The sequence below is a fragment of the Oncorhynchus keta genome, chromosome 26 (assembly GCF_023373465.1).
Source record: "Oncorhynchus keta strain PuntledgeMale-10-30-2019 chromosome 26, Oket_V2, whole genome shotgun sequence".
Lineage (NCBI taxonomy): Eukaryota > Metazoa > Chordata > Actinopteri > Salmoniformes > Salmonidae > Oncorhynchus > Oncorhynchus keta.
The window spans coordinates 6,196,404-6,213,507 of NC_068446.1; the positions used below are offsets into that span (position 1 = coordinate 6,196,404).

Below are 17,104 nucleotides of genomic sequence, written 5' to 3' on the forward strand. Positions count from 1 at the left end.
TAACCTTTGAGCTGCGGGGAATTGACCAGAAGCACACTATCCTATTTTACCTCCACCGAGCGATAGCAGCATGGGCATCCAGCTTCTAGGTTAATGACTGGTTTGTAGTGAAGTCTCTCTGGGTTTGACACACTAATCCCTCCTAGAAGGTATTACACTGTACAGGATGTGTCGAGGTGTCTGTATGCGAATTGCGTGGCGGCTATGGCTGGAATCAGACCTTGTGCGAGGCCTCCAGGGCAAAGTAGACCCTGGAACCCCAGACATCGCCGTGTGGGTGTGGTGCTGTGGCAGACAGGCTGCAAATATCACTCTCTCTATCTTTTCCTTTCCCATGGTCCTGACATGGTATTATCCTGCTCTCACTCTCGTCCCACAAGCCAGCCAGGAATCGAACCGAGAATCTTACGATTCCGACACATTATCCATTGCACAACTGGCCCATTGTGACGATAACCTTTTTTGGGGTGTAGGTTTTGCCTGTACGCTCATTACCCAGGTCTCCTGTTTCTCCTGTTGGTCCTACTGTGGGAAGGGGAGGGAGCGAGGGAGGGGTCAAAAGCACACATTGTCTGGCTAGTGGAGAGGACAGTGTTCACTGTTCAAACATGATTGACCCACACTGTTTTTGTTTTCTCTAAAAGTGAATCAACATTCTCTCTCTCTCCGCCTCTGCCTTTGCCTCTCTCTCCCTCTCTCTCTCTCTCTCTCTCTCTCTAGAATGGTCAGAGGGCTCTGTCGGTGGCGGTAGCGTCCTCCCACGCTGAGATAGTTGACCTACTCAAGAGCCACTCAGATTCCACCACCACCCAGGCCTCCAACCCCTCTACCACCACCTCTGCCACCATCATCACCACCACCACAGCCTCTCTCCTCTGAGCCCCCTCCAGTAGCCCCTCTCTAACCCCTACCCTACCCCAGCCCCGGACCCACCCACACCCTGGACCCACTATACCCCAAACCCCTTTCTCTGGACCAGAGGAGGCTGGTGGGAGGAGCTATAGGAGGACGGGCCCATTGTAATGGCTGGAGTGGAATCAATGGAACGGTGTCAAACTGATCAGTCATATGGAAACCACATGTTTGACTCCATTCCATTCATTCAAATGCAGCAATTACAATGAGCCCGTCCTCCTATAGCTCCTCCCACCAGCCTCCACTGTCATGGACTATACTCTTTTCCAGACTGTCTGGAGGACAGACAAAGGCTGTATTCACCACCACTGCCTATATCTCCCCACGTACCAGAGCTCAGCTCACAGATAGGCCTATTGGACCGGAGCCCCACCGACCAGAGCTCAGCTCACAGATAGGCCTAATGGACCGGAGCCCCACCGACCAGAGCTCAGCTCACAGATAGGCCTATTGGACCGGAGCCCCACCGACCAGAGCTCAGCTCACAGATAGGCCTAATGGACCGGAGCCCCACCGACCAGAGCTCAGCTCACAGATAGGCCTATTGGACCGGAGCCCCACCGACCAGAGCTCAGCTCACAGATAGGCCTATTGGACCGGAGCCCCACCGACCAGAGCTCAGCTCACAGATAGGCCTATTGGACCGGAGCCCCACCGACCAGAGCTCAGCTCACAGATAGGCCTATTGGACCGGAGCCCCAACGACCAGAGCTCAGCTCACAGATAGGCCTATTGGACCGGAGCCCCACGGAACCAGAATAGCACACATTCTTCACATTTCTGCCAACATTTAGGGAGTGGGAATAATGTGTCAACTGTTTGGCAGCCAGCCAATGTGACACTAAAAAACCCAGTAGCAGTGGCGACAGTGGTGATTGACAGGTGATCCAGGAAGAGGGCAGAAGCCAACAGAAGGATGATGGTTTGCTGCTTTATAATATAAAACAAGCTATTCAGGCCAAAATAATCTTAAACCCATGATCTACCTTAACAATCGGTCATTTTATTATTAATACTATGTTTTTCCTTTTTATACCTGTATCTAAGTTTCCATCCAATTGGCAACAGATTTTCATGTGAATATTATAAAATCCGCATAAAGAAAATATGCACATTTTAGTTTCTAGCAAACTGACTTGTTGCAGGAAATCGCACACAACATTTTTAATTTTCGCATAAATTCAAACATTTTTTGTTGTTGTGTGTTTCAAAAAAGATATATGTTTAACCTTTATTTAACTAGGCAAGTCAGTTAAGAACAAATTCTTATTAACAATCACAGCCTACCCCAGCCAAACCTCGACAACATGGGCCAATTGTGCACCACCAAATCACAACCAGATGGGATAAAGCCTGGATTTGAACCAGGGACTGTAGTGACTCCTCTTGCACAGAGATGCAGTGCCTTAGACCGCTGCGCCAGTTGGGAGCCAAAAGTTCAATCAATCAATTAAGCAATCAATCAAATGTATTTATAAATACCTTTCTCCATCAGATGTCACAAAGTGCTATACAGAAACCCAGCCTAAAACCCCAAACAGGAAGCGATGCAGATGCATAAGGGAAAAACTCCCTAGAAAGGCCGGAACCTAGAAGAAAATATAGAGTACCAGTCCCTGAAGGCTGGCCAGTCTTCTTCTGGCCAGTTGGAGATTATAAGAGTACGTGGCCATTAAATCCAGATTGTTCTTCAAGATGTTCAAACGTTCATTAACCTAAATCAATGTGTTTCCATCGCATTTTACACTAGTTTTGACACAAAAACTGTTGCCGTAAATATCAAATATACCTACTCTGGTTTTGCCAACAGCTCGCAGATACACTGCGGGTAGGCTAATCTACACAGTGAGAATATTATGGATAAGAATATTTGCATTTGTCAAATGGCAGTCAAGCATCGATCATCATGACACCAGAATAAGACCCTCGATATTAATTTGAACAGAACATCAAGTTCACAGCGCGCACTTTCAACACCCTGTGAAGTTCATCATAATTGACTTAATATGTAGCCTGATAAACTGTACGGTTTCCCGAGTTATATCAGTATTTACGCATAAAGGTGTTTCCAGCGGCATTTCACGCAAAACACATTTTACCGACACAAAAATATCCCAACATGTCTAACGAACAAATTCTCTGTTGGCATTTATACAATTTTTACGAAATGTCCTGTTTGCATCACAGCTGTTGTGTTTTTTTTTTTATATAAGGTCTAACTTTACTCACATGAAAACTGGATGGAAACGTGTTTATTAACGACATCACTATTCTTTTATATTTGGACATGAGCCATTTATTTAACTCATAAAGTCTGAATGTTATTACAGCGTTTTATAAAATACACACAGTATATTTATTTTGCAATGGAATTTGTTTTACTCTGTTTGACACACGCTGTACATATCCAAGCTTGGTTTTCGTCAGTACCGCCTGACGACTGACTCACTCAGACGTCTACCAATATGAAGGTTGTACAGTCGGATGCAGCACGCAGCACGCAGCAATTTAACAACCCTCGCAGAAGCTACACAGGCTACTACACTGCAGTATGTTGCAGCAACTGTATACTCGACTGAACAATTTACTTTCCCGCTCTATCTCTCTCTCTTTGTCGCTCACACACCTCACGCACACACACACTCTCTCGCTCACTCCACTGTAAATGCATCCCTTCCTCTGTCTGCCTGCTTTTAGACTACAAATTAAATGATGTATGCACACAAATTGCTACAAAATGCACAAAGGGTGTCAGGCAATTTGACATTCCAGATACAGTGTCATTCATACTATGGTACAACACACCACCGAGAACAGGAAGCCTTGCAGTAGACTATTATCCATCACTGGCCATAATGTAATAAGGGTTGTAACATTTTCTGTAACCCCCCAACGGACAAAGTGGAACGTTTTTGTTTTAGGTTGATTGCGCCTCTCTCTTCCACATCCATATTCTCTGTATTGAACGGTGGCTTTAGTGTAGGACACTGGTGTGAAGTAATGGCATGATGAGAATATCCTAGCTTGCCTATCAGAAAATGAAGAGGTGTGTGGCGCAATGTGATTTTTCATACCCGGTCTTTTAAGAACCCAGTCCTAAAGGAAAGGAAGGGACTGTACTCACAAGGTGGAGTGGTGCTGCCTTTCTCACCTGTTCACCAGAAACCAGGCTTAGGAGCTGAAGACTGACCTCTACTGGTTCAAGAAGTATATGGCTAAATACCTGAAGATACAGTATTGTGAAAAATATATCTGGTATTGTCTGACATTTGCTCTTAAATATATTTAGTATTTATTCAAAATGCTATATTTTTACAATATACAGTATATGCATGGGCCAATAGTCCAATGAACATGTTGGAATTTAATATGTGAATGTATTGGTTCTTCTGGATGGTATATATAAGCTGATTGGTCTACTCTAAAAAGCAATGTGACTGTTAATTGTTTGGGTGGTTCATGCTCGTCTCTTATTGGACAAGGCTGTGTACTGTACTGTGTCAATAGGACTGACTGTTGTAATACTTGATCACAATCAGATGTGAACAGCTGTACCTGCCTGTAATATTCCTACTATCAAATTGGCCTGAATGTTAACCATTTGTAAATCAGAGAATTGCTCCTAAATAAAAATGAAACTATTGGGTAGAAGTATATAATGTGATGATCCAATGGATATTAGCATCTAAGGTGCATTAACCTCTGAAGGAATAAGCGCACACTTATTTTTTTCTCCACATTTTGTTACGTTACTGCGTTATTAAAAAATGGATTTAACACGTTTTTTCCCCCTCGCCAATCTACACACAATAGCCCATACTGACAAAGCAAAAACATATGTTAAAAAATTAAGTAAAAATGGAATTACATAAGTATTCAGACCCCTTGCTATGACACTCGAAATTGAGATCAGGTGCATCCTGTTTCCATTGATTATCCTTGAGATATTTCTACAACTTGATTGGAGTCCAGCTGTGGTAAATTCAATTGATTGGACATGATTTGGAAAGGCACACACCTGTCTATATAAGGTCCCACAGTTGACAGTGCATGTCAGAGCAGAAACCAAGCCATGAGGTCGAAGGAATTGTCCGTAGAGCGCCGAGACAGGATTGTGTCGAGGCACAGATCTGGGAAAGGGTAGTAAAAAATGTCTGCGGCATTGAAGATCCCCAAGAACACAGTGGCCTCCATCAATCTTAAATGGAAGAAGAATGGAATCACCAAGACTCTTCCTAGAGCTGAGTTCACGGCCAAACTGAGCAATCGGGGGAGAAGGTCTATGGTCAGGGAGGTGACCAAGAACCCAATGGTCACTCTGCTAGAGCTCAAGAGTTTCTTTGTGGAGATGGGAGAACGTTCCAGAAGAACAAGCGTCTCTGCAGCGCTCCACCAAACAGGCCATTATGGTAGAGTGGCCAGACGGAAGCCACTCCTCAGTAAAAGGAACATGACAGCCCGCTTGGAGTTTTCCAAAAGGCACCTAAAAACTCTCAGACCATGAGAAACATGATTTTCTGGTCTGATTAAACTAAGATTGAAATCTTTGGCCTGAATGCCAAGCGTCACGTATGGAGGAAACCTGGCACCATCCCTACTGTGAAGCATGGTGGTGGCAGCACCCATGATTTGGGGTTGTCTTTTAGCCGCAGGGACTGGGAGACAAGTCAGGATCGAGGGAAGATGAACTGCAATGTGCAGTGAGATCCTTGATGAAAACATGCTCCAGAGAGCTCAGGACCTCAGACTGGGGCGAAGGTTCACCTTCCAACAGGACAACGACCCTAAGCACATAATCAAGACAGCGCAGGAGTGGCTTCGGGACAAGTCCTTGAATGTCCTTGAGCCAGAACCCAGACTTGAACCCGATCTAACATCTCTGGAGAGACCTGAAAATAGCTGTGCAGCCATGCTCCACATTAAACCTGACAGAGCTTGAGCGGATCAGCTGAGAAGAATGGGAGAAACTCTTCAAATACAGGTGTGCCAAGCTTGTCGCGTCATACCCAAGAAGACTCGAGGCTGTAAACTGCTAATGGTGCTTCAACAAAACACTGAGTATTTTGAGTAAATGTCAAAAAAACTGTTTTTGCTTTGTCATTATGGGGTATTGTGTGTAGATTGATGAGGGGGGGGGACAATTTAATCCATTTTAGAATAAGGCTGTAATGTAACAAAATGTGGAAAAAGTCAAAGGGGTCTGAATACTTTCCGAATGCATTGTATTATACTGACCTCACAGGCAGCTGTCTACCTGTCAAATACCTTCACTGAGCCAATTTCACTCTGCCAGACAGACCACTCACCCCAGCGACATCACAGAGGAAATAAAATGCCATGTGGCACCCACTAGTGTGTGTGCACGTGCATGCGTGCACAAGTGTGTAGTTTGTGTGTGTGTGTAAAACTAGTTTGCACCAGCAGATGGTAATGTTACCCCAGGATAAAGACAAGAGTAAAGGGTGTCTCTGCATCCTCAGAATGCCAGCAGTACAGTGACTTCAGAAAGTATTCAAACCCAATGACTTTTTCCATATTTTGTTTGTGTTACAAAGTAGGATTCAAATTGATTTAATTTAATTATGATTTTTTTTGGGGGGGGGGGTCAACAATCTACACAAAACACTCTAACATTTGTATTCATGAAAAATGAAACACTAGTATATCTTGATTAGATAAGTATTCAGTCCCCTGAGTCAACACATGTTAGAGTCACCTTTGACAGCAATTACTGCTTTGTCTTTCTGGGTAGGTTTCTAAGTGCTTTCCACACCTGAATTGTGCAACATTTGCCCATTATATTTTTTCAAAATTCTTTAAGCTCTGTCAAATTTTTTGTTGATCATTGCTAGAAAACCATTTTCAGGTTTTGCCATATATATTCAAGCAGATTTAACTCAAAACTCTAACTCGGTCACTCGTTCACTGTCTTCTTGGTAAGCAACTCCTGTGTAGATTTGTCCTTGTGTTTTAGGTTATTTAGGCCTTGTGTTTTAGGTTATTTATTTTCCACCAGTGTCTGGTGGAAAGCAGACTGAACCAGGTTTTCCTCTATAATTTTGCCTGTGCTTCGCTCCATTCAGTAAAATGTTTACCCTGAAAAACTTCCCAGGCCTTAATCACAAGCATTTCCATATCATGATGCAGCCACCACTATGCTGATGATACTCAGTAATATGTTGTATTGGATTTGCCACAAACATAACACTTTGCCATATTTTTTGCAGTATTACTTTATTGCCTTGTTGCAAACCGGATGCTTGTGTTAGAACATTTTTATTCTGTACATTCTTTTCGCTCTGTCAATTAGGTTAGTATTATACAGTAACTACAATGTTGTTGATCCATCCTCAGTTTTCTCCTATCTGTCACGAGTTACTAGGAGCGGAAGGCAGGAGTCAGGCGCAGATAGCAGAGGGTTAAATAATAGATTATTTATTTCTCCGGCACAAAACGGTCACGCCAAACACAGGGCGCAGAAACACTGACCAGCCCAAACACACAGGGCAAAACGATCCGGAGAACAAAAATACATCCACAACCGACAGCGAACACAAAATAATCCCGCACAAACCTAAGCCTAACAGGCTTAAATAGACCAGAAATCAAGAAACACAAAAGAAACAGGTGCAACTAATAAGACTAAACCAACAGAAAAGGGAAAAGGGATCGGTGACGTCTAGTAGACCGGCGACGACGACCGCCAAGCACCGCCCGAACAGGCAGGGGAGCCTGTCGTGACAGTACCCCCCCCACCCCCCCACCCGGGTCGCCTCGAGGGCGACCCGGAGGGCGAGGCGCCGGACGATCCGGGTGGAGGCGGTGGAAGTCCCTCAGAAGTGAAGGGTCCAAAATGTCCCCCACCAGTACCCAGCACCTCTCCTCTGGACCGTACCCCTCCCAGTCTACGAGGTACTGTAGGCACCTCACCCGGCGTCTCGAGTCCAGAATGGCACGTACTGTCTACACCGGGGACTCCTCGATGTCCAGAGGGGGCGGAGGGTCCTCAGGCACCTCACCTTCTTGCAGGGGACCAGCCCCCACCGGCCTGAGGAGAAACACATGAAACGAGGGGTTAATACGATAATAAGTAGGAAGCTGTAACCAATAACACACCTCATTTATCCTCCTCAGGAATTTAAATGGCCCTACACACTGCAACCCCAGCTTCCGGCAGGGCAGGCGGAGGGGCAGGTTTCGGGTCGAGAGCCAGACCCGGTCCCCCGGTGCGAACACGGGGGCCTCACTGCGGTGCTGGTCAGCGCTCTTCTTCTTCTGCTCTCCAGGTGTCCTTCGAGCGCTGCACCGATTCCTCCACTGCAGGAGCCTCGGTCTGGCTCTGATGCCATGGCGCCAGGACCGGCTGGTAGCCCAACACGCACTGGAAGGGAGACATGTTAGTAGAGGAGTGCCGAAGGGAGTTCTGAGCGAGCTCCGCCCATGGGAAGTACCTCGCCCACTCACCAGGGCGGTCCCGGCAATACGACTGCAGAAACCTACCCACATCCTGGTTTACTCTCTCCCCCTGCCCATTACTCTCGGGGTGGAAACCCGAGGTCAGGCTGACAGAGACCCCCAGCTGTTCCATGAACGCCCTCTAAACTCTGGACGTGAACTGGGGACCCCGATCAGAAACGATGTCCTCAGGCACCCCGTAGTGCCGGAAGACATGGGTAAACAGAGCCTCCGCAGTCTGCAGGGCCGTAGGGAGACCGGGCAATGGGATGAGACGGCAGGATTTCGAAAACCGATCCACAACGACCAGGATCGTAGTACTTCCCTAAGATGGGGGAAGGTCGGTGAGAAAGTCCACATTTACATTACATTACATTACATTTAAGTCATTTAGCAGACGCTCTTATCCAGAGCGACTTACAAATTGGTGCATACACCTTATGACATCCGCCCGACAAGTGCGACCACGGCCGTTGTGGAATGGGGAGGGGCTGTAAATTCCCTCTAGGCAGGTGTCGAGGAGCCTTGCTCTGAGCGTACACAGAGCAGGAGTACATAAAAACTCAATTACTTAGCCAACGTGGGCCACCAGTACCTCCCCCTAAGACTCCGCACTGTCCTCTCAATGCCAGGATGACCCGAGGAGGGTAGTGTATGGGCCCATCGAATCAACCTATCACGGACACTACGCGGCACGTACTGAACCCCTGCTGGACACTGAGGGGGTGCAGGTTCTGGCCGTGGCGCCAACTCGATATCCGCGTCCACCTCCCATACCACCGGTGCCATCAGACATGAAGCTGGGAGGATGGGAGTCGGCTCGATGGACCGCTCCTCGGTATCATAGAGGTGGGACAGCGAGTCGGCCTTCATATGAAATCGTGAAACGAAAACGGGTAAAGAACATGGCCCACCTAGCCTGACGCGGATTCAATCTCCTCGCTGCCCAGATATTCTCGAGATTACGATGCTCAGTCCAGATGAGGAAAGGGTGCTTAGCCCCCTCAAGCCAATGTTTACACACCTTCAGAGCCTTGACATTTACATTACATTTAAGTCATTTAGCAGACGCTCTTATCCAGAGCGACTTACAAATGGGTGCATTCACCTTATGACATCCAGCTAACAACTCCCGGTCCCCCGCAGTACCGAGCTTCTTCAGAAAAAAAAGCGCAAGGGTGGAGCTTTGGTGGCGTGCCCAAGGGCTGTTATAGCAGGCTGCCACCCCAGCCTCGGACGCGTCCACCTCCACTATGAACGCCAAAGAGGGGCCTGGATGCGTTAGTGAACAGCTCCTTCAGATGACTGAAAGCTCTGCCCGCCTCTGCTGAAGTAATGGGAGCAGCCACCTGACCAAAACCCCGGATAAACCTCCAGTAGTAATTGGCAAACCCTAAAAAACGCAGCACCTCCTTTACCGTGGTCGGAGTCGGCCAATTACGCATGGCTGTAACACTCCATCACCACCCCAGAGTTGGAAATGCGATAACCCGGGAAGGAAACGGCTTGTTTGGAGAACACATTTCTCAGCCTTGAAGTACAGGTCATGCTGCAGCAGTCGCCCAAGTACCTTACGCACCAGAGACACATGCGCGGTGTGGCAGAATAGATCAGTATGTCATCGATGTACACTACCACTCCCTGCCCGTGCAGGTCTCTGAGAATCTCATCTACGAAAGATTGGAAAACGGCTGGAGCATTCTTCAACCCATACGGCATGACGAGGTACTCATAATGGCCAGATATAGTACTAAATGCGGTCTTCCACTCATCTCCCCCCCGGATACGCACCAGGTTATACGCACTCGCAGGTCCAGTTTTGTGAAGAAGTGTGCACCGTGAAATGATTCCACCGCAGTAGCGGGTAACTAAACCCCACTATGATTGAATTTAGACCTCTATAATTAATGCACAGACACAGACCACCCTCCTTTTTCTTCACAAAAAAATAAGCTTGAGGAGACGGGTGACGTGGAGGGCCGAATGTACCCCTGTCCCAGAGATTCAGTGACGTATGTCTCCAGAACCACTGTCTCCTCCTGGGACAATGGGTACACGTGACTCCTTGGAAGTGCAGCGCTCTCCAGAAGGTTTATCGTGCAGTCCCCTCGTCGATGGGGTGGTAATTGGGTTGTCTTCTTCTTACAGAAGAGGGAATGCGCACAGTGGAGACCTGGTCTGGACTCTCCACCGTTGTCGCACCGATGGAAACTCTTATGCACCTGCCTGAACACTCCTCTACCCACCCCCGGAGAGCCCCCTGTCTCCGTGAAATCACCGGATTGTGATAAGCCAGCCAGGGAATCCCCAGCACCACTGGAAACGCAGCTGAATCAATAAGGAAGAGACTATTCCGCTCCTTATGATTCCCCTGCGTTACCATGTCCAATGGAACCGTGGCCTCTCTGACCAGCCCTGACCCTAATGATCGACTATCTAAGGCGTGCACGGGGAAAGGTTGGTCTATCGACACCAGGGGAATCCTAGCCTTAACGTGAGGCCCACGATCCATGAAGTTCCCAGCTGCGCCTGAATCGACTTGCGCCTTATGCTGTAGAGAGGGAGAAAAACCAGGAAAATAAATTAACAAAAACATATGGCCGACAGGAAGCTCTGGGTGAGTCTGGTGCTGACTCACCTGTGATGAATGAGAAGTGCTCTGCTTGCCGTCCCGACTCCCAGACGAGATCCTCCAGCACCAATTGGCAGTGTGTCCTCTTCGACCACACCCGGTGCAGGAGGCACCTCCTCCTCCGGTCCCCCTCGATGCGCCCCCCCCTAACTCCATGGAGATGGGAGGGCCTAGAGGTGGAATCAGGAGGGCCCATTCTGGACGCCCGCGGGCAGTCAGCAGGTTGTCCAGTCGAATGGACATGTCGATTAGTTCATCGAGGGAGAGGGTGGTGTCCCGACACGCTAGCTCACTGCGGATGTCCTCCCAGAGGCTACAACGATAGTGGTCCATCAAGGCCCTGTCGTTCCACCCTGCCCCTGGGGCCAAGGTCCAGAACTCCAGTGCAAAGTCCTGAGCGCTCCTCGTCTAGCTGTTCACCGGCCGTTCGGCACTCAGGTGGGTGGTCGAACACAGCCCGGAACCGGCAGGTGAACTCGGGGTAGTGATCCCTCGCCGAGTCTGGGCCATTCCACACGACCCGTCAGACAGGAGACGAGGGCGCTCACGCTCTCTTAAAAATAGGAGAATCTTCCCACTTAAATTCCCTTTTCTAGATACTTTACATAGGACAGCTAATCGGCCGTACCAGTTATTGTCCGGGAGGTGACGCTATCGCCTCTTCCTCGTGTTTAGATTTCAGAGTTCAAACCACTTTGGGCATGAGCTGCAGCGACACGCCTCTCTGATCTAAATGTTTTTTTTTTACCAATCCTTTTATACACTCTGGTCGAAAGGGACGGTTCTGTCAGGCTGAAACGCTCTCTGACCTCACTCGGGGTGTGGCTACTTACTTAGAAAAAACAAATTATCTCTGATAGTTCCTTATTTTAACAAAACTACTTTAATCATTTTTCATATTTCATGCACAACGTAGAGGATGGAGATTTTGTACATGTAGTGGGTATCCTTTTCAAGTTACAGTATTTCCTTTATAACAATTTTATTGACGTCACAAAATAACAACCGAAATGACATCATTATTCTTTAGATCGTCTCTGACCATGCCCCACATTCTACATTAGAAATATTGTTCCAGTATTCGCTTTAGAACGTGTTAGAGTTTCGGCTGGAAAAAGTCTTTGGAGACAAAGCACATTCCTTTGTGACCCTGAATCTCCTCTCCTTTCATTTACAACAGGGCGTGCGGTGTCAACCCCCCACCAGCTCCCTCCTCCCCCCTCTGTGGGTGAGAGAGGGTCTGGTTACTGTCATCCATTGCCAAGCTTGATCTGACCTCTTTGGATCCTCACAGGACAGTCATGACACTTTCGACCCCCCCAATGAACTGAGACTTTTCTTATGGTAAAAGAGTGGGGTGCAATGCAATATTAGGCAGGTGTTCCTAATGTTTGGTTTACTCAGTGTATGTTAAATGCATTCAGTATATTTCCTAAAAAATTCGGAAGAAAAATTCTGGAGAACGTATTTTAGAATATATTTTCACATGTATTAATCAATATTTTTGGTAAATATATTTGAAAAAATGTATTTGAAAATGTTTTGTCAAACATATTCCAACATGTATTTGTAATGTATTTGTGAGAAAAATATTTAAAATTCAAATGTAAGGCAAATATAAAAACTGCCCAAATCATATTGTAACAAAATGGCGACTGTTCATTGACATCACATTCACTCATGTCAGTATCATTAAGACTGCAGAACAGGCAGTGTACAAGCCTAACCTTTAAAAACAGAACACAACAGAACACATTAACTGGCATGATAATCCGTCTCCTGGGAGGCCAAAAAAGACTCAAACTAATCCAGGCACCCAACACGTCATGCCTCCAAGTCTTGTAATAGGCATACAAAATCTTGCATTGGAAAACCTCCCCATACAAAATAATTTGATGAAATATTTGGCACAAAAGCACTAACATGCATTCAAATGTAGAAAATAAAATGGGTGCAAAAATGGGTGTCTTTCATGTGCATATAACAAACTTGACGAAAGCATTACAACCAACGTCAAATGTGCAAATGTACTGGATCATTCCATGAAATAAGTGCCTTTTGCGTCCCTTTGATATGTTAAGTAGAAATGATGCGCCAATATTGCATTCTAAAAGCCTGTCATATGAAATGAAGTGCCCTTTAATACAGACCACATGGGTAATTCAAGAAATCAGATTTTCCATGTGAATAAGCAGTTGCTGAAGTGCCTAAATTCAGCATTTTGACGTGTCCCTCTGTGACTTCTAGGAAGATTTTAACCCACTAACCCCTTAATATACTCACGTGTTTTCACTGTCATTGTACAGCCCTAGTTATTTTGTTGCTTTGACAAAGTCATGTCTGAAGATTCTTATTTATTTCACGTGGTTAGTGATTCGTTTATGTCTGACCCTCATTTTAAGATCAGCCCTGTGACGTGAACTGAACTCTCATTTGAATATTGTGAAACGTTGAACAATGAACATCTAATAGTCAAATGATTTTCTGGTGTTTTGTTGAGCGGGTTGAGCGTAACACGTCAATCATCAGGCTAGAAATGTTCAACTCTCCTTTTTTTGGAGGAGTGAATTGCCCCTCCCTGTTGCACACAACAAGCTTAAATAGATTGAAATAGATGGTTTTCCCATATTGGCAGGTGCAATGGTGAGGTTTTAGCACCGCAGCAGTAACATTCGGCCTCATTCACTCTAAGCCACTGAAGAAACCATTGTAAAAGCTCCCCAAGGAGAACTCTCATTAGCAACCCCCCGCGGTTTCTTAACACACACATAAACATAAAAAAGAAGCAAACACAGCTACACACAACCAAGCCTGCACACACACCGTATATACTGTAAATAACAATATGCTTCCTAATACAGGAGATCATAGAAAACGAAGGTGCGTACAGTAGGACGACCCCACATGATATAACACGCCTTCACTCAAAACGTGCTTTTCTCTCCTTCTCTCACATACATGCAGTCACTTGCGTGTGCACACAAACATGAGCACATGAACGAGCACATAAACACACAGAGTATACAGAACAAACACTTGCAAAGCATTTGTGTTCCTCAAATAGGAGATAATGAAAGAAAATGATGGGCAAATGATGATGCTGACTCTGAAACCATGAAATACATTGGGAGTCTTTCGATAAACTAGGGTAGAAGTGATGATTTCCTACGCTGCACATCTTCTTACAGCTGTCGGATGATAATAATCTGATAATTCACCAGTTGATTTAAAACCTATGTTTAACCCTTTATCATGCCTCGTGTCTTGACAGATTTGTCCAAAATCATGTGACATAATACATATATTTTCTGTCCTTGGATTTATGTCAGTGTTGTTGTTATATCATACTGTATATTAACCATTAATCAGTTAACTTAGACATTGCACTTGAACCGTGTAAGAATCGTATCTAGCTGTCCGATAGTTTTTGTATAGTTTTTGTGGGCACACAAATCCAAAATGATGTATGCAATCGCAAACCGAAAGCTTCTCACGGAAAGAGTCACCTTACCTTGATACCTAAAACCGAAATCGATACTGACATTAACATGGTTCTTCAATAATTATGCATAATGCTTGTTGGATGCACATTTGGTGTCCAGCTGATTTAGTTTTAGCTGTGAAATTCTCACACATCCAGGAAGGAATTGTCGGATTGACAGTTAAGTGATGTACAGCTGTTGTGATAGCGCATGCTAAAAAAAGGCGGTTCTCGAGGAATGTACCAAATATTTTGTACATCATGCCGGCGAAGACAGTTGTGCCTGTTGTCATGACGTTGGCCTGGGGGTTGGTTTATGACAGTCATAAATACTTCTTCCCCCTTTTTCCTCTCTCTAACCTACTGATGTTACATTTGAAAACCCCTTGGTTAACGTAGAGATTCTGGGAACGTCAGAATGTGGGGGAAATTAACTATATTCTGGTAATCCAAACAATTGAACATATGCAGTGGTACTTAATGAATATGATGTCCGTTCGGTTGTCATCTGAGACATTCTCATCAATGATAAGATTACATAAACTCTACAGTGGAAAGTCTACACATCAGAGTTATCGTATTCACATGGAATTGTTGTTCACATTAAATGTTTGAATTTGAAATTATTTGTGATGGGATGAAATGTGATTTTAGCTTCTAAAATGTGAGATGTGGGTTTTCATAAGTTAGGGCTGCTCACTCAGTGGCCCGCCCACGTGAAGAGACAGAGGTTGTAAACTATGACACCCCCTTCTCTTCCTTCCTATATAAGCTCTTGACGACAACATAACTATCTGTTCCGCGGATATGAGGGTGACGATCCCATGTCAGAATGGTTCAGATAAAACTACAGAATGAAGCCAACATCAGCATGAGCTTTGGTTGCGAATGGTATGATCTTTGAACTCTTATTCATGACAGAAGTGATACCTCCTAGCCATTGAGTTAGCGACCGCAGCTGCAAACGCAGGTTAGGAAGGAACAGACAGAGTATCCCATCTACCACACAACGACGTTACTACAACTTATCCAAGTTGTAGTATATATAAATATTTATTGCATTTTCCTTTTCCAAATGGGCGGTAATTTAGAATGAATAAGATACTGTATTTACGATAGCACAGCTTCTTCCCTTTGTTCCTCAGTCTTCCCGCTCTTTCACTCAAACCCAGACCCTTTTCCTTTGTGTAACAAGCTGTCATATCTGTTCTGCCCGCTAGGGACGCTTTCCTTTATGACAGCAATTTGTAATCAAGTTATGATTTAATTATGTGGAAGTGTGATTCTGTGTGATTAGTTAGGTATTTAGTAAATAGATAATTAAACCCAATTTTGTATTGCTGATTCAACTTGTTAGCCTGGATTCTTGCAGAATTATGAGACTGAAGTAAGATGACGATTAATGTTGACTACTATTGATGTAAAATATTACTAAATCTTTAAGGGTTTATTCGGAAGGTAACAGCTCTATAAATATTATTTTGTGGTGCCCGACTCTCTAGTTAATTACATTTACATGATTAGCTCAATCAGGTGATATTAATTACGGATAAATTATTTTATTGATTAATATGTCATAGCAATTAATCCAGCATAGCCAAAGACACGACACTGTGTTCCGTTGCAAACATTCCTCTAAATACACCTGGAACTGCATAAAAACATTTTTTTTTTTACATTTTGATCCCAATGTCACACATTGGCCGCATTATTTGCAGAAAGACCCATACAGTGCATTGAGAAAGTATTCAGACCCCTTGACTTTTTACCCCAAAAATGTACCTCATCAATCTACACACAGTACTCCATAACGACAAAAACAGGATTTTAGAAATTTTTAGCAAATATATTACATATAAAACTGAAATATCACATTTACATAAGTATTCAGATCCTTTACTCAGTACTTTGTTGAAGCAGCGAGTACAGCCTAGAGCAGAGGTGGGCAAACTTTTTGACTCAAGGCCACAATGGGTTCTAAAATTTGACAGAGGGGCCGGGCCAGGAGCATTTGGAGGAGTGTTTGGGCCGGATATACTAAAGCATTAAATGTAGTGTGTGCAAACCTCATAGCACAGTAAGAACACTACAACCCAATTTATTAACTGTCTTTCAAATGTGAAAAATAGCCCTTATCAGTTAATAAATTTGTCTCAAGAATATGCAAGATATGGCATTTACATACCATTTCGCAGATACTGGGAGGAGGAAATGTAAATAGATTAAAATAACATACGCACTGTGATTTATCAAGATTGCGTCTGTTTTTAATAAGTTTCAATCGAAGGTGCAAAGTTAAAGAAATCAACATTTATTGAAAAATGGAATCACTTTCAACATTCAAAACATATTATTACACAACGAAATACTCAAGCTCAATAATATCTACTTGTGTTAAACTCCGCAAAATCATGGATGGATTGTCCTGACCGCGCCCTACAAACTCGCCACGGACGCCCCTCGCCTTCACGCGCAAACAGTACACGTGTATCTTGCCAAGCACACAGACATAGGCTGTATTAAATATCCTACCTGCAGCTGAAAATTTTAATTTAAATTAAGAGCGATGTGCGGCGTGTTAATTAAGCTACTGTACAGCTGCTGTGCGTGAATGCGCATTG

General features: G+C 44.8%; 1 protein-coding gene across 1 annotated transcript in view; it reads left to right on the forward strand.

Moving 5' to 3' along the window:
* Positions 1-15,827, forward strand: part of LOC118358866 (KN motif and ankyrin repeat domain-containing protein 4-like) — a 102,649-nt gene extending 86,822 nt beyond the window's left edge. Inside the window, exon 11 of the mRNA XM_052481154.1 lies at positions 721-15,827. Within this exon, the coding sequence (XP_052337114.1) occupies positions 721-879 (159 nt within the window). The 3' untranslated portion in view covers positions 880-15,827. The remainder of the gene's footprint in view (positions 1-720) is intronic.
* Positions 15,828-17,104: the final 1,277 nt, after the last annotated feature.